Source organism: Miniopterus schreibersii, assembly GCF_964146895.1.
Source record: "Miniopterus schreibersii genome assembly, chromosome: 19".
Lineage (NCBI taxonomy): Eukaryota > Metazoa > Chordata > Mammalia > Chiroptera > Miniopteridae > Miniopterus > Miniopterus schreibersii.
In genome coordinates, this window is record NC_138119.1 from 36,939,826 (window position 1) to 36,957,597 (window position 17,772).

Consider the following 17,772-nt stretch of genomic DNA (forward strand, 5'->3'; position numbering starts at 1 on the left):
GTGCGCGTGTTAACCTGGTAAATATGAGCACACCAGGACTTACTTCTCAGGTGCCCGGTTGGTAGAAATTGTGTTGCTTTTCTCTCCTTTCTTTTTTTTTGCTCCTACAGATAATGATGCGATAAACATCCCTGTGCGTGTAGCTCTGCATACTGCAAGGGTTTGTCTGCAGAATAAATACAGTCTCAGAGAAACAGCAAAACCCTGCCTGGGGGGTTTTCACACGAAGGGGTCAGAGCTACAGTGGATTTCTTTTAGCTGGCGCCAGAGTCCAAGGGCACAGAGTAAGGGTGGCGCTGCGCTGTGCGGCGGAGGGCAAAGGCCTGGCCAGACCTGGCCTCTCATCCAGGCGCGCCTACAAATGCGCCTGGGACCTCAGGAGAGTCCCTTCCCCGCCCTGACCTTCCGTCTTTATCTGCAAAGTGGAGCAGGTGCAACGCGCCCAGCCCACTGCACTCCGCTGTTGTTGGAATCAATGAAATGAGGAACATAAAAGGGTTTTGTAAACTGAAAATGTGGAGCAAATGTTTGGGACGAGCAGGAGTTTCATGAGTCAGACCCTGGGGTCAACCATGAGAGCCACGTGTCTGAGCTGGCCGCCAAAGTGAGACTCGCCTGCTGGCCTCGAGGGGCTGCTGGGAACGTGGCGTGAGGGCAGGGGACTAAGACATGAGCTCTGCTCACCAAAGGACGTCACTTGCCCGGCATGTTTTACTCCCAACCGTGGCTGCAGGCGGGTCTTCTCCTCCCCTGGGGCTCTCGCCCGTGGGGTGGCCATTGACATGCCCCCTCCCTCCCCACTGTGAGGCTGGAGGAGTGTCTCCCCTGTGCTCCTCTCTGCCCAGCACAGTGCCTGGCACCCCCTGCTGGTATCGACAGCACCACGTGTTTTAGGTATGTGCTGTGTGCCAGGCACTGTGCCAGGTTCCTGCTTCCTCCCAATTCCCGGAATTTGAGGATTGTGGTGGCTGTTTTGGGAGAAGGAAACTATATCAGTGCTGGGGCTGCCATAACCAAGTGCCACAGACAGCATGGCTTCAATAGCAAACATTTATTTTCTCACAGTCTGGAGGCTGGAAGCCTGAGGTCCGGTGTCGGCAGGCCTGGTTTCTCCTGAGGCCTCTCTCTGTGGCTTGTAGACAGCCGTCTTCTATGTCCTCACATAGTTGTCATTTGGTGCATCTGTGTCCTAATTTCCCCTTCTTGTAAGGACAGCGATCATCTGGGATTAGGGCCCATCCTTATAACCTCATTTTAACTTAATTGCCCCTTTAAAGATCTTATCTCCAAATACAGTCACATTTTGAGGTCCTGGAGGTTAGAACTACAACATAAGAATTTGGGGAGGGACACAATTCAGCCCATAACAGAAACAAAGGCTTGGTGAGCAATTTTTGCAAATGAAAGAGCAAAAGAATGAATGGGTTTGCACCCCTTCAGTAGAAGTAAAACCACTTTCTGCATGGAAACCAAGTTTGGTTTAGGGGCGTGGGCAGGAAGAGATCAACGCTGCTACATCCACGTGAATGCGGACAAATTGTGGGGGCCTCTGGGGAGCTGCCTGGCACCCTGGCAGCATGGCCGACTTTAGGCCTGTCCTGCAGCTCACTGCACATCTCCAACCAACTCAGCGGCCCCAGGAAACCATGAACCAAATGTATTCCAATTGGCTTCAATTTTTCTTTTAAATTTTATGCACATTTTAAACATGACAAAAGTCACCTGTATTTGTTGTGAAAGGAGAAACTCTTACAATTGCTTTCCATCTTGTTCACCTCTGGGCACCCTCTCACCGTGTCCTCTAGCACTGTCCCTCACTCTGCCACCCACCTCCTCGCTGTTCACACACCAAGCCTGGCTCCACCACAGGCCCTTTGCACCTGCTGTTCCTCTGCCCTTTTCCCACTTATCCTCACAGTGGAGGCCTCTGACCACCCATGAAAAATGCGCGCATCTCCTTGTCATTTGTACTTTATTTCCCTGACCACTAGTGAGACAGAGTGTGTTTTTATATGCTTATAAGCAGTTCGTTTTCCCTCCTCTGAGAATCACCTATTTATGTCTTTTGCTGGTTTTTCTCTTAGACTAGTTGTCTTAGCTTTCATTTTTCACAGTGTCGTTGAGCGGACTCTTAACCTGTAAAAAACTTTAGGAACGAAGGTCTTCATCACAGAATTATTGGAACAAGGACCATCAATTGTTGAATGAATAGTAAAATGGTTATTCCAAACCATTAAGAGGGATTGTCGGTAAAACTGAAATAACTTGAAAATAGAATATTAAATTATAATATAATATTAACTAAAAATTTGATTTTTTAGGGAAAATTTTTATGTGGAATGATTACAATTTATAAACCAACACCTTGGAAGGTAGCTTGCCCCCCGCTTTAATGGTGGCTGTGTTTGAATGTAGCATTATGGGTGGTTTTGATTTTTTTCTACTTTCTTGCACTTTTATAATGAGTTGATTTACTTGAAAATAAAAAGTGGCCAAAGAAAGTTTTAAAAAATTATTGCACAAGCCATACAAGTTTAACGGAAATAAAAATACAAGAAGGGAAATATTCGCCCATAATCCTGTTCCCCTAAGAAATCAGACAGCTTCCCTTCTTGCCTGGGAACCCTCGTCTGTGGAATTTGTAGGTGGTTGGACCCGATGAGCAGCCCTGTAATGAGCCGCGAGTATCCGGAATCCACCACGGAGCGGGCGAGAGCGGTGCTCCCTGAGTAGCAGTGACTGTGTGGCCTCGCTCTGCGGGTTGGGGTGCTGCAGGGCTCAGCTGGGCCCGCCTCTGAGGGCCTTGGTCATGTGGGTCCAGCCTCACAGGTGGTGGCAGCCAGTTAGCAGAGCCCATGCCCCTCAAAGAAAGAAGGCCAGTGGCAGAGTCGGGATAGTGTCTGCCCTGCTTCGATCCTCGGAGAAGGAAGGACCTGCGGCCTGGTGAGAAACCCCTCCCCGGCCCTGCGGACAGGACCAAATGGTGGTTAGGACTCCATGGACTGCGCACCCAGACAGGCCTGGGCTCAGCCCCAGCTCTGACCCCCGGGCCTGTTATTAACCTCTGAGACTCAGTTTCCCCAGATGTGAGGTCACAGCCTCTGTAAGGGCTGACTGAGAAAAATCCCACGTGCTTCCTGGCACAAAGGAAATCTTTAGCAGGTGGTCAGCATCCTTGCCCTGTGCCTTTCTGCCTTTCCCTCTGCAAAGAAAGTTAGTTGCTCAGTGAACGGGATCAACCCCCAATGGGGAGGCCCGGCCCCTCTGCTTGGGGTCAGCGGGCCGGGCATCAGACCCAGCACAGGCACCTGCCGCTTTCCTGGGGACACGTGACTTCCTGTTTTCTAGTGTTGGGTGACAATGTCATCAGCAGTGTGTCTCAGCCTGAGGGTGGGGCTGGGCAGCAGCAGGACCCTGGTCTCAAGGTTGGGGGCCCAAGAGGAAGTGGGGGCTTGGGTGCTGGCCCATCTGAACTGAATGGTGGGCTTTATGACCCATATTGATGCCATGAGGGCCTGTGTGCTGAAAGCGTGCCAGGTAGCAAGCCCACCCCATGTCAGTGTCCCACTGGAGGCCCCTGTCCAACAGTCACACAGCAGGGCCAGGACTGGACTCAAGTTCTCTCCCTTCAAAGGATTTGTTCTTGCTTTGGTCCTAGAGTGCTTCCTAATAAGGGGGCAGGGCTGGACACGGGGGAGGGGGTGGTTGAAGGCTGCCTACGGAAGTGGGAGAAATGTGCTCTTTGTGCTTCTCGAGGCAGAATTAAGACCAAAGTTGTTTTTTAAAAACTGAAAAATGAGAGCTCTCCACCAGTGGTTGATGAGTGGTGAGCTCCCTGTCACCTGAGGTATTCAAGCAGAAGCTGGAGGTACCAGAAAAGAAATTCTTACAAAAGGTGGGGCGCTCTCTGAGTGAGAGCAATTCCAGAGCCTGGTCCCTGCCTGCTGCTGCTGGTACCCACAGAGCCCTACGGTGGCAAAGAGGGCCACTCGCGACCTGGTGGGCTCAGCACTGCCCCTGCGCAGGGCACTCTTCCACACTGTCACCTGGTGCCACTGCAGCACTGCCTGTGAGGTCAGTCTTATTACACCCCTTTTGTAGAAGGGAAACTGAAGCTCGGAGAGGTTAAGAAAGTTGTCCCAAGACATAAAGCCCGGGAGAGGCAGAGTCGGAATTTGAATCCCAGTCTTTCTGGCTCTCAGGCCTCTGCTCTTTTCTCGTCCCAGGTGGCCTGGGGGTGTGGTAGGTGAGGCGAGGAAGGAGCAAATGAAACCAAAATCCATCATCTGTGCTTTTCAGGCTTGTGGGGGAGGGGGGACACTCTAGTGAAAACTTCACAAGCGGCTGTGACTCAGTGTCAGTTGCTGTCTGTGAACTCAGAGGAGGGGAGAGCTCTGTGTCCTGTCCCCAAAGGTGAGGGCACCTGAGGCACCAAGGTAAAGGTCTGCCCTGAGTCAGGAGACCCCACAGTCCCATCCAGCTCCACCACCCACAGGCAGGTGGCCTGGGGGAGCAGCTTCATTCCCCCCACAAAGAAACCCTGCGGCCCAGTAATAAACCCCCGCCTACCTCATGGGCTTCATGAGAATCAAACTCCATCAGGCACAGGAAGCCATTTTAAAAGTACGACTTGGGGTTCGAATGGGAGGTACCCTTACGGGGCGGGCGAGAGGGAGTCCATCTGGGGCGATGGGCACGAGCTGTGCGCGGCTTTGGGCCCCGGCAGCACCAGGCTGACCGAGGCCTGCTCTCCCCTCCTGGCAGCTCCGTCTGGCTGGGAGACAGACACACACACGGCTCGCCGACACCCGGAGAACCGGACTCCACAGGCAGTGCCTCCCCCGGGCTCCCCGGGGCCCCAGAATCCGGCTGGGGTGGTCGGTGCCATGAAACTTTTAGGAATGGACCAAGGGTGGAGCGCGGAGGGCTCGGCTCGCTCTCCATAATAAGACGTAATGTTTTTACTTGCGACGAACCACGTGGAGAGACTCTGATCATCTCTGGTCGCCCCTGGGGTCTCCTCTGGGCGTCTCCCAGCTTCTTAGGCTGAAAGTAAAAACCAGGGTGACACCATGGGGGCTTCGGACCCAAAGGTTACACCCTGGGCTCGGGGCGGGAGGCAGAGGGGCTCAGGGAGGCCCGGGCCGGAAGGATGGGGTCTGGGGGCCTGGTCCCCGGGGACCGCGCCGCAGCAGCATGGAGAGGATGTGAGAGCCTCTGGAAGAGCGTGGGAGGGGGACCCCACAGGTCACCACGCAGCAGCGTCCCGCGCGGGCACACAGCGCAGTCTGTCGCCTCAGTGAGCAGCGCAGTCCCTTATGTGTGGGGCAGGAGGCCAAGCACAGCCCTGCTCTGCACCCCACTGGGAAGGTTTGCAAAGGCGGGGTGCTGCTGGGTTTCTTTGTCAGCTTAATCCCTCACCTCCTGGAAGACGAGGTTTCCTTGTGGGGCTGTAGCCGGCTGGCCCACGTCTCCGTGCCTACCAGGTGGATGGCGGTGTGAGTGACACTCCTGGGGGACTGGGAAATAACCAGAACTCAGATGCCCAGTTCAGCCGCGGCCATTGGAGCTCCCACAGATTTGTGAGGGGAATCGCAGTGAGCATGCTGGTTGGTGATCTCATGGCTGTGAACCACTGTGGGTAGAGGTGGGGCCCATTCCTCTCCAGGGTACAAATCCCGCTGCACGGTGGGAAGTGCCTGGGTGTGCAAATCCAGCTTCACTGTGGAAGGGCCTGAGTGTGCAAACCCCACTGCATGGTGGGAAGTGTCTGGGTGTGCAAACCCTGCTCCACTGCTGGAAGGGCCCGAGTGTGCAAATCCCGCTCCAGGGCTGGATGTGTCCAAGTGTGTAGGGCCAGCTCCTTGGTGGCTGCAGCCTGCTTTTTGGGGGTGACATCAGGGACCTGCTTTGCCCTGGACTAACCTGAGTCACCTGCAGACACTCAGTCTCAGCCTGGTGTCCTCCCCATGCGTGAGGCCTGGCTGTCCTGGGCACCTACACGAAGACGTCAGACCAGCAACACTGGGATGCACTCCAGCCCAGCGAGGCTTCAGCGTCCGTATTTGCTGTGTCTGTCCAGATGTGGGGGTTCCCTTGCGGGGTGAGGCTGCACCCAGGAGATGGGTTACACATTAGACCTGGGAAGGTGGGGTGGAGGTGGGAAATCAGGCCGAATCCTCTTACTTCTCTGGTTTGCTGAGTCTGCCTTGTGCAGGAGCCACAGAATGGCCGTGGAGGCCCAAGTTGGATGGAAAAAGGCTCCTGGGGTCAGATCTCATTTTGCAACTGAGCTGGGAGCATGGCTTTCCTGCATAAACCGCCATCTCACTGATTCTTGCCACAACCCTTAGGGTAGATAGGATTACCCTCCGTTTTACAGATGGAGAAACAGGCCCAGAGATGTGAGATGATTTGCCCAAGGCCACACAGCTACCTAGTGGAAGGGGAAGAAGTAGAACTCAGCTGACGCCCAACCCGGGCTCCTTCTAATTCAGTATCATAGCCCCCCGAAATAGAGTGCATGCTCAGTAAATACTTAATCAGTTACGTAATTGAGCTTGGCCCTGGGCCCTTCATGGAACTTTCTGGGCTATCCCTGCCTTCCTCGGGCCCATCCCTCCCAGCACAAGCACAGCTGGACCAGGCAGATGGAGGGTCCCTACTCCCCACCCTGGGCCAAACCACGCAAAGCACACTTGTCATTGGTCATAAAATCAAGCTGCTCTTTAAAAAGAAAAAAGAAAACCTGCCCCTATTACTTATCTCCAGGGAGGCACGCAGTTCCCCTCCCCCGCTTCATCGGCTCTGCACAACACAAAGAAATATCTTTTTATTTGTTCTAAATTTACTGCCCAGTAAGTTTTCTGTTCTCATTTTATGTGACAGGCAACCAAGTGATTTTCTCTCAACCTTTTTCTGAATCTCAACCAGCCCCATAAATTGCTACTGACACCTCCTCTCCAGTCCTAAAAGGAAAAGTCACCCCAGCTTTGGTGACCTTGGCCATGGGGGGAAACTAGGGGGGCTGGTTTGTCCCCTGGAGCCCTTCAGACCCCCACCTTGGGTCAGCAGGGGTGCTGCCGGAGGCCAGAGGACAGCCTGACCTTGGGCAGGAGCCGGCTTCTCCCCAGCGATTCCACCGCACCTGGCGAATGTCTGCCAGTGCCCTGGCTCTGAGGTTGGGGTGGAGGTCAAGGCACAGGAAGATGCAGCCATGGGTCTGCAGCACTTACAGCCCAGAGGGAGGGAAGCTCCCAGCCCCCACCTGTGATGTCTGTGGAGCTCTGGGGGGCCAGGCTCTTGCGCTGAATGTTCCCCGCGTGTTCCTGGAGGCCATGGTGGGGCCCGGCCTGGGCTGGTAAGTCAGGGCCCTGGTGTGGCCTTGAGAGGATGTTGGGCTTTGCTCACAGTAAGGGATGGTCAGCGGTTTCTGAGCAGGGGCGCGAGAGGTTTACAAGGCTCTCAGCTGCGGGCCAGGAGGGGCCGAATTAGGGAGGGAGCCAACGGTTTGAGGACAGAGTGATTTGGGGGGTAGGGTGGGGACTGTGGGTTGGCCTGGAACCTCCTGCTCTCATGGCTCATGGGAGAAGCCAAAGCATAGCTCCTGCCAAGGGTGGGCAGGGCTGGGCCCAGCGGAGGAGGAAGGGGGTGGGGAGGCGCACTGGGGGGGCATGGGGCAGCCCCCCACGCTGTGTGTGCCTGGGTAAACCTGAAGTTCTCAGTGCCTCAGTGCCCATGGGGTGCTGTTGTGAGGAGCTGGCCAGTTACTACATTAAAGCGAGTCTGGCACAGAATAAACACTAAAATATTACCGTTTTCACTGTCTAACCAAAGAGGCAGCTGAAGGGGGGGGGTAAATAACTTGCCCCAAGTCACAGTCAATAGGGGTAAGAGGGCGCTCAAGAGCACATTAGCTACTCCGTCAGCGGCCACCAGAGGGCGGCCTGGCCTCGGGAGCGACAGTGGGCCGGGAGCACCGGGCACCTGGGCTCCTGTAACGCCAGGCAGGTGGCTTGAGACAGACAGGTGGCGGTGCAGGGCGAGTCGCCACACGCAGACCCAGTAGGAAGGACAGTCTAGGCTACAGCCCGCGCCTCCCCACACACAGCTGAGTGAGCTTTCAAACAAAATCCAACTTTTATTTAACCAGAATATTCACTGTATCTCCTTTCCCAGCCCCACTGGACTCCAGTGCCAGTGCCAACTACATCTGCATCCCAAAACTTGGGCAAAGTTAAGGTGGGATAGAGGTCCCCCGGTAATTTGCGGTGAAAGAGGCTTAAACAGCAGGACCCTGAGCTGAATTGTGTGGCTGCCTCTGATTGTCACCAGATGGCAGGGGTGTTACAGGGACAGAAAAGGAGAGGATGTATAGAGGGAACAGCGCGTGAAAAGGCACAGAGAGAGGCAAACAGTGCGCAAGAGCAAGGCGTGTGTTGGGAATGGTACATGCAGGGGCAGGGGCTGAGGCTGTGAGCAGAAGGCTGCCAGGCTCAGGTGGGGGGGGCGTCACCAAGGGTTCCTCTGGCTGCTGCTCATGAGACCCCTGGGGCCCAGGGCAGGGAAGCCAGCACCAGACCCCACTGTCTCAAAGTTCTAATTAAGTGAGAGGCTGGAATGACCTCATTCGACCATCAGTCCTGTTCTGTCCCTGTGGTGAGGCCTCAGGGAGCCACACACCCGAATTCAGATGGTGCTATTCACCCAGACATGGGCATATAGAGGCTTCTAGAGTGCAAGGTTCCCAGGGGGCTCGCACACAGCTGGGCACGGCCCCCGAGGCAGCTGTCCTGAGTGCAGTGGACAGACAGCTTCACCTGCTTCTCATTTCTGTCCAGGCTCTGTGGCCCCACCAGGTGTCACACCCACTATTGGGTGGGCTAGGTTTCCCCAGGTCCTGGTCCAAGGGGGGAGGGAGGTTGGGGTGAGACGGGGGATGGGGAGTGGATCCAACCCCCCCTTGTCATGATTTCCTTGTACAATCATGGGGCCACCCTGGGTGGTGAGTACATGTCGGTCACCCACGGTCTGGCTGACCAGTCTCATCTCTTGGCAGAGGCCCAGAGCTTCGGCTTGCTGGATCCCAGACTCTGCTACCTGCTGGATGGGATCCTCTTCATCTATGGCGTCATTATCACTGCCCTGTTCCTGAGAGCCAAGGTGGGTACCGCTGGTCTCTGGGGAAGGGCATGCACTCCCCCATTCCGGGGATGTTCAGAGCGGCCTTGGTCTTGGAAAGTCGCCAGGGTGGGTGGTACCTACACCTTGGTGCCCATGGCAAAGCAGGCGCCAGCCCAGTGTGCATTTGTTAGGCCGGGGAGGTGGGCCGAGATCCCGGTGCTGGGCACCTTAGTGAGGAGCTCGGACCCGACACCAGGGGGTGGGGTGGGGTGGGGACTGCTGGCAGGAAATGGCCTATGCTGCGGGCAGTTAGGAGCGAGGAGGTGGGGCCGAGGTCTCTCCAGATCCGCCGCCGCAGTCCCGCGCCTGGTGCGGTCCCGGGACGTGGGAGGGTGGCCCAGAGCAGGGTTTCCCTGGCACCGCGCAAGGCCTGGTTTTCTCGGGGGGGGGCTGGGGCGGGGGCCGGAGGCTCCAGCCCAGTTCTCATCTCAGCACCCACCCCACCCCGTGGCTGCTTTGGAATGGAGACTTCGGCAAAAGATTGTATGTGAAAAGCAGGGGCGCTGACGCTCCTTTTCGTCTGAATAACGCCGCCTGGCCTCCCTCCCGCGTGGTGCCCGTGCTCGGCCCTGCGAGGCCCGGCGGACCCCCTGGCGGAGGCGGGGAGGCGGGGTCGCGGGGGGGGAGGGGGGACGGGGCGCGGGGAGGCGGGGGGCGCGGGGAGGGGGGGTCGCGGGGGGGGAGGGGGGGACGGGGCGCGGGGAGGCGGGGGGCGCGGGGAGGCGGGGGGCGCGGGGAGGCGGGGGGCGCGGGGAGGCGGGGGGCGCGGGGAGGAGGCGGGGGGGCGCGGCTCCGACGCGGGGTGCCCCTCCGCTGCCCGCGAGGCCGGCCCGGGCAGGGCGCCGCGGCGGGCCCCCCTGGGCGCTCACGCCCTGTGCCCCTCTTTCAGTTCAGCCGGAGCGCGGAGGCCACGGAGCACCCGCAGGGCCCCAGCCAGGTCTACAACGTGAGTCAGCGGAGCGCGGAGCCCGTCGGGGACCCGGGACAATTGCACCAGCCTCTGGGGGCGCCCTGAGCCCCGCGCTCTCAGCATGGGGCCTGGAGAGCGCCTGTTCCCGGGCCTCGAGCCACTGGCTGGTGCAGAGGACACAGGCCCGGGGTGGGGGTGGGACCCCCTGGCCAGCTTCAGTCACATTGACCACCGCCCCCCGCCCGTGGTGCCGCGCGGAGATGTGCCCCAGAGGCTGGCGTCCCTCCCACGGACCAGTTTCCAGCCCGCCCTCCCCGCTCCTTTCCCTGGGAGCCCCCAGCCCAGCCGCCTTCCTCCGGGGTCACTCTGCCGCCTCCCCCGTTTCAGGAGCTCAACCTCGGAAGGAGGGAGGAATATGACCTTCTGGATAAGAGGCGTGGGCGTGACCCTGAGATGGGAGGAAAACAGGTAGGACATTCCTCTATCTGCCTGTGTGTCAGTGTGTGTGTGAATGTCACTGTGTGTGAGATTGAGCTGTGTGTGAATGTGTCAGTGTGTGTGTAAGACTGTGAACCAAGTGTGTGTGTGTCAGTGTGTGTGTGATTGTGAGCTGAGTGTGAGTGTCGGTGTGTGTGATTGTGAGCTGTGTGTGTGTGTGTCAGTGTGTCAGTGTGATTGTGAGCTGAGTGTGAGTGTCGGTGTGTGTGATTGTGAGCTCTGTGTGTGTCAGTGTGTCAGTGTGATTGTGAGCTGAGTGTGAGTGTCGGTGTGTGTGATTGTGAGCTCTGTGTGTGTCAGTGTGTCAGTGTGATTGTGAGCTGAGTGTGAGTGTCGGTGTGTGATTGTGAGCTCTGTGTGTGTGTGTCAGTGTGTCAGTGTGATTGTGAGCTGTGTGTGTGTCGGTGTGTGTGATTGTGAGCTGTGTGTGTGTGTGTCAGTGTGTCAGTGTGATTGTGAGCTGAGTGTGAGTGTCGGTGTGTGATTGTGAGCTGTGTGTGTGTGTGTCAGTGTGTCAGTGTGATTGTGAGCTGTGTGTGTGTCGGTGTGTGTGATTGTGAGCTCTGTGTGTGTGTGTCAGTGTGTCAGTGATTGTGAGCTGTGTGTGTGTGTCGGTGTGTGTGTGATTGTGAGCTGTGTGTGTCAGTGTGTCAGTGTGATTGTGAGCTGTGTGTGTCAGTGTGTCAGTGTGATTGTGAGCTGTGTGTGTGTCAGTGTGTCAGTGTGATTGTGAGCTGTGTGTGTCGGTGTGTGTGATTGTGAGCTGTGTGTGTGTCAGTGTGTCAGTGTGATTGTGAGCTGAGTGTGAGTGTCGGTGTGTGATTGTGAGCTCTGTGTGTGTGTGTCAGAGTGTCAGTGTGATTGTGAGCTGTGTGTGTGTGTCGGTGTGTGTGATTGTGAGCTGTGTGTGTGTGTGTCAGTGTGTCAGTGTGATTGTGAGCTGAGTGTGAGTGTCGGTGTGTGATTGTGAGCTGTGTGTGTGTCAGTGTGTCAGTGTGATTGTGAGCTGAGTGTGAGTGTCGGTGTGTGATTGTGAGCTGTGTGTGTGTGTCGGTGTGTGTGATTGTGAGCTGTGTGTGTGTGTGTCAGTGTGTCAGTGATTGTGAGCTGTGTGTGTGTGTCGGTGTGTGTGTGATTGTGAGCTGTGTGTGTCAGTGTGTCAGTGTGATTGTGAGCTGTGTGTGTCAGTGTGTCAGTGTGATTGTGAGCTGTGTGTGTGTCAGTGTGTCAGTGTGATTGTGAGCTGTGTGTGTCGGTGTGTGTGATTGTGAGCTGTGTGTGTGTCAGTGTGTCAGTGTGATTGTGAGCTGAGTGTGAGTGTCGGTGTGTGATTGTGAGCTCTGTGTGTGTGTGTCAGAGTGTCAGTGTGATTGTGAGCTGTGTGTGTGTGTCGGTGTGTGTGATTGTGAGCTGTGTGTGTGTGTGTCAGTGTGTCAGTGTGATTGTGAGCTGAGTGTGAGTGTCGGTGTGTGATTGTGAGCTGTGTGTGTGTCAGTGTGTCAGTGTGATTGTGAGCTGAGTGTGAGTGTCGGTGTGTGATTGTGAGCTGTGTGTGTGTGTCGGTGTGTGTGATTGTGAGCTGAGTGTGAGTGTCGGTGTGTGATTGTGAGCTGTGTGTGTGTCAGTGTGTCAGTGTGATTGTGAGCTGAGTGTGAGTGTCGGTGTGTGATTGTGAGCTGTGTGTGTGTGTGTCAGTGTGTCAGTGTGATTGTGAGCTGTGTGTGTGTGTCGGTGTGTGTGATTGTGAGCTCTGTGTGTGTGTGTCAGTGTGTCAGTGATTGTGAGCTGTGTGTGTGTGTCGGTGTGTGTGATTGTGAGCTCTGTGTGTGTCGGTGTGTGTGATTGTGAGCTGTGTGTGTGTGTCGGTGTGTGTGATTGTGAGCTGTGTGTGTGTCGGTGTGTGTGATTGTGAGCTGTGTGTGTGTGTGTCAGTGTGTCAGTGTGATTGTGAGCTGTGTGTGTGTGTCGGTGTGTGTGATTGTGAGCTCTGTGTGTGTCGGTGTGTGTGATTGTGAGCTGTGTGTGTCGGTGTGTGTGTGATTGTGAGCTGTGTGTGTGTCAGTGTGTGTGATTGTGAGCTGTGTGTGTGTCGGTGTGTGTGTGATTGTGAGCTGTGTGTGTCGGTGTGTGTGATTGTGAGCTGTGTGTGTGTGTCGGTGTGTGTGATTGTGAGCTGTGTGTGTGTCGGTGTGTGTGATTGTGAGCTGTGTGTGTGTGTCGGTGTGTGTGATTGTGAGCTGTGTGTGTGTCGGTGTGTGAGTGTGAGCTGAGTGTGAGTGTGGGGGCCAGGTGGGTGGGGCGAGGCGTGGAGAGGGCCTTTCAGAGCCAGCGCGCTCTGCCCCTGCACTGGGCCTTACCCACCCAAAGTGTGAGGGGCCTGGCGGAGGACATGGAGGCCCACTTCCTGCTGCCTGCTCCCTTCCTTCCCCTGGGCCCGCATCACAAGGGGCCTCTAGCACGAGTGCAGCAGAGCCTCCTGTGCAAGCTCCCTCCCCCTCAGGCTGCCCCATGGCTGCCCTAAGAGGCACTCACTGTGGCACCATTTGCCCCAGGAGGACAGACCTGGTGAGGCACACACAGGAAGGGCCCAGGGCCACTGGACTCGGGATTCTGGGCCCCAGGTACGCCTGTGAGCATGGTCGCCAGGTGTCACTGTCCCCTGGCTGTAGACACAGCACCCTGTGCCAGGGGAGAAGCTGGATGAGGTCAGGGCAGTCCTGCCTGTCACCACCAGTGGCCCTTGACCTTTTCAGTCACATCCGTCTATGTAGCAAACCTCCCCCCACTCACCCAGGCCCTCTGAGCTCCATGTAGGGCAAGGGTGGGGAATCTTTTTTCTGCCAAGGGCCATTTGGATATGTATAACATCATTCTCGGGCCATACAAAGTTATCAACTTAAAAATTAAGTTGCTCCTACATTTATTGAATTTCAAGTCCAGCCTGCAATTGCTTTGGCAGGGCCAGATCAAATGATTTCACGGGCCATATACGTTCCCCACCCCTGGTGTAGGAGGTGCTATTGTTAGAGTGAGTGGTAGCTGGGGGGTGGGGGGAGACCATTGGTTTTCTTCACTCCCCCCAACCCTCCAACCTCAGCCTTTCTCTCCTCCCTTTACCTGAACTAGGAAGGGTGGGAAGGATGGGCCAGTAGGACCTGCTGAGCAGTGGCTGGCCATGCTCCAAATGACCTTTCATCTTCAGCAAAAATCCCACTTGTAAGCTTGTGACACGGGGCTGGTGCATCTGCCAGGGGACAGACAGGCCACTGGCAGACACATCCCTCAGCTGTGAAGGCCCCACATGCCCAGGCAATGCTGCGGAGCCCACAGAAGGTGATGGGGTGCTTCTCTACCTCTGACCCCTCCTCTCTCTCCCTACAGAGAAGGAAGAACCAGCAGGAAGGCCTGTACAATGTGAGTAGAGGGGCATGTCCCTCAGAAAGTGGGTGGGAAGGAGAAAGCTGGAGGAGGGTCCTCAAGGCTTCACTCCACACCCCTGGTCCTGTCCCCTGTCCGGAAGTCACTCCCTGGGACCTGTGATGCCTGCAGCTGTTTGTAGGAAGCTGCTCTCGGGCCTCCAGTCCCTCAGCCCAAGCTGCTGCTGTGGATCCTGGTGGGGCTGGGCGCCTCCAGGTCAGGCTGGGCCAGCCCCCTAGGAGGGGCTCCTGTTCCCAGGGGCTGGAGTCTCCTCCTGACTGTCTCCTCTCACGGACTGGTCAACCTTACCATTGCGGGTGCAGGCCTGACATTGGTCTGGGTCTGCTGTGAAGGGGACCCTTGCCAGACTAACCTCCTGGAAAGAGTTGCCTTTCCTTCCCTCTGTGGTTGGTTGACAACTTGCTCAACTACGTGATTCCAGGGCCCCTGGTGAGCCCTGCATCGTCCAGTATTCGTGGCCTTTGGCTAGAAGGCCACCTCTTACTTTTCTGAGCCTCACGGAGCTTCCCAGCTCAGGGCCAAGGGCTGGCAGCTCAGAGGAGTGAGTCCTAAGGGCTGAGGAGGAGGTTGGGCTGGAGTTGGCTGGTGGCCTGGGCCACCTCCACCCCCCCACACACCAACTCGGGAGGGAGCCGCAATCTGCCTTAGTTGGTGAGCCGTATCCCCTGTGCCCCCCAGCCGCTGCAGAGAGAGAAGATGGCAGAGGCCTACAGCGAGATCGCGGTGAAGGGTGAGGTGAGTGCTGCTCTTCCTTAACTGCCGAGATTGAGGGGGTGCTCCCAAGAAGATCCTCATGTCTTCTGCACACGCTTGCCTGGGCTTCCATCCCATCCCCTCATAGCACCTGCAAAAGCCATGTGGTGACCACAGAGGCGAAGGTTAGCCCAGCTCCTACCCATCAGGCTGCATAGAAGGGACCGAGGGCTGATGCTCTTTGGGATTTAAAACCAAGCCCGGATTTTAGGACAGCCTAAGCTTTGCCAGAGCAGCTCAAATCTGTTACCTTGTGTGACAATGATAACAAGTGCTATGCGTGCCGACGGGTCCGGTGCTCGGGACTGCGGCCCCTTGTCATAGATGACTAAGAACTTGAACAGACTCTGCAGCCAGAGCTCGTGACCACATGGAGCTGCTGTTCCCAGCAGCTCTACCACCAGCCAGGAATGACGTGGGTTTCAGGGAGGCCCGTTCATCCAGCAGCAGGCAATGCTGCAGCTCCGTGTGTGCAGCCTGGACCCAGGAATCTGCATGGATCTGAGCAGAGCAAACCCGGGCCTGCCAGAGCCAGGCCTCACCTCACGCTGCAGAGGCTGAGGTCTGACCGCTGCCTGCAGCCCCTTATCTCCCAGGGGCAGGGGTGCTGGCCAGGAGACAGCCACCTCTGACTCTGGGGCCCCTTGAGTGAGCAGGAAGACCACTGTGGGCTGCCTGACCTGGACCCCTCTCTCGTCTCTTCCACAGAACCAGCGCCGGAGGGGCAAGGGGCAGGACGGCCTTTACCAGGTAAGAGGGGTGCCTGTGCTCTGCCCATGCTGCTGGCCCCCCTCCCCAGTGGCGCTGCCTAACCAGAGGGGTCAGCTCCCACGTGCTCTTGCCAACAACCAGGCAGGGCGAGCGGGGGCCATCTTCAGGCTAGTCAGTCCCACCATGGGGCTGGGGTTCAGTTATTCAGGCACATGACTGGGTTCCAAGGGGGGGTAGTGGGGGATCCCCAGGCACTGGCCCCTGAGCTGAGCAGCCACTGCCTAGGGCTGTGCCATCTGGCCCACAGGACCCCACACAGCTCGTGGGCCTCTCCCTCCACTGCTGTGGGCCCTGCAGGAGCCTGGCTCTGCCTTATAGCTTCAGACCTAGTAAGATGGCAGGAAGAGCAGGAAGACTGAAGGGGAAAAAAATCAAGGAAAGTCACAAGTGTGAAAAGGAAATGTTGTGGCCTGTGGCCTGGCTTATGCGAATCGTGGGGCAAGGACGCCAGCGAGCAGAGCCTGCCCAGGGCCTCCCTGGCCTCTTCCTGGCTGTTCCCTCCACTGACTCCAACCTGCAGTCCACTCACTTGCCTGAGTTCAGAGTGATATCACCAGGCCCCGAGCATGGCCATGTGGCTGCTGCTGTCTGCTGGAGCGAGGGCTGTAGTGGGGTGGCCTGGGGAGAGCCAATCTTCCTGTGACAGTCTCTGGTTGACAGGAGGCTGGCTGGGTACAAGTGCTGTAGGACCCAGCACCTGGGAACCAGTGAGAGTTTACAGGAAAGGAACTGCCCCAGGCCATGCCCAGTGGGGACAGAACCTGTCTCCTGGTGGGTGACAGGGGTTGTTCCTGGGCCCCTGGAAGTGGGGGGGGGGAGCGGAGGTTGGTCACAGGCCATACTGAGGACACCTATTGGCTTCCGGTAGGCTCGTGCCCAGGTGGGGCTTCTGACCCACTGTCCTTTCCAATCTCCTGTCACCAGGGGCTCAGCATGGCCACCAAGGACACCTACGACGCCCTCCACATGCAGACGCTGCCCCCTCGCTAGCAGCTCGGGAACCAGTGCCCACAGGGAGACCTGCAGATGTCCAGATTGTACAAGGCCCAGGAAAAAGCATTTACAGCCCAGTTCACTCCTATTTCTCACCACTAAAGTCCTCCTCTATTGGAAGAGGGTGCTTAACATTGTCCCATTTGGTCCCATCTAGTCCCAAACAGTCACTCACAGAATGTCCCCCTTGCACACTGTGAGAGAATGCATCCCCGGACCGGGGCCTGTCCCCCCAGGAGCCTGTCTGGGGCTCTTACCTGGGGCAGCACACCCCTCACGGCCGAGCTGTTAAGTTTGCTTTGTAAGGTCCCGGAGGAACCCCAGACGTCAGTACCGTCCATCAGTCTACTCTGATGTCAGTACCCCAGTGGCTTTCTCCTGCTGTAAATTTGGCTTCTGTGTCAACAGTCCCCTCACTGCTCGGTAGCTTACCATTGGGCCGAAGGAGGTCTGGGCGAGGGACACGCATGGCAGAGCCCCTGCGTCTGCAGCAGCCAGAGGTGGCAGACATGTAGCGGGGAGGGGGGCATGTGGAGGTTCCAGAACCCGGCAGCACAGGCCTCCCTCAGGGGAGTCCCTTCCACATGGTTGTCTGGGTGCCAGACACTGTGGGGCCTGAGAGGTGAACACACTCGCACTTGTCTTGGAGGAGCTCACGTTCTCACGGGAGACGGGCCATAAAGCAAGCTGGTGTGAAGTGCAGTGGACCAAGCAGGGAGCCTGAGCAGGTCAAGGCTGCCTGCTTCCCGGGCACTTGTTCACGTCACACCAAGTTCAGGACAAACCCACCACCGTGAAGGCCTTGCGGGAAGACCTCACAGCACCTGGGCCTGTAAGCCCCAGAGGACGGCTGGAAGGAACCCCTCTGCTCCGCTGGGTTAGCTGATGCTGGTCTGTCTGCTACAGCCTCGCCCTCTGCATAATAAATGCTTCTGTGAAACCACTGCTTCCGCTGAGTTCATTCAGTGGCTGAGGCTAGGATGGGCATTCAGACCCCCCGAGATCAGCCTGCTGCCCTCACAGTGGCTGTGAAACTGCCCATTGTCAGAGCAGGGTGGTTCCCACAGATGCCCCAGAAGGCGGCCAGGGGTGGGACCAGGATGAGGGTGCAGTGCTCAGTGACACGCAGTGTGGTAGGTGGCGTGGGGACAGAGGGTAAAGGGACAGGGGCTGTGGGGTGTGGGAGAGGAGCGGCCGCCTGGCCCTCAGGCGTCAGGGACCTGCAG

At 57.1% G+C, this 17,772-nt stretch overlaps 1 protein-coding gene across 1 annotated transcript in view; it reads left to right on the forward strand.

The window, feature by feature from the left end:
- CD247 (CD247 molecule) overlaps positions 1–17,492 on the forward strand; it is a 66,368-nt gene extending 48,876 nt beyond the window's left edge. Inside the window, exons 2-8 of the mRNA XM_081121018.1 lie at positions 9,059–9,162; positions 10,073–10,129; positions 10,481–10,561; positions 13,973–14,005; positions 14,708–14,764; positions 15,491–15,532; positions 16,478–17,492. Coding sequence (XP_080977144.1) covers positions 9,059–9,162; positions 10,073–10,129; positions 10,481–10,561; positions 13,973–14,005; positions 14,708–14,764; positions 15,491–15,532; positions 16,478–16,543 — 440 coding nt within the window. The 3' untranslated portion in view covers positions 16,544–17,492. The remainder of the gene's footprint in view (positions 1–9,058; positions 9,163–10,072; positions 10,130–10,480; positions 10,562–13,972; positions 14,006–14,707; positions 14,765–15,490; positions 15,533–16,477) is intronic.
- The last annotated feature ends 280 nt before the right edge of the window (positions 17,493–17,772 follow it).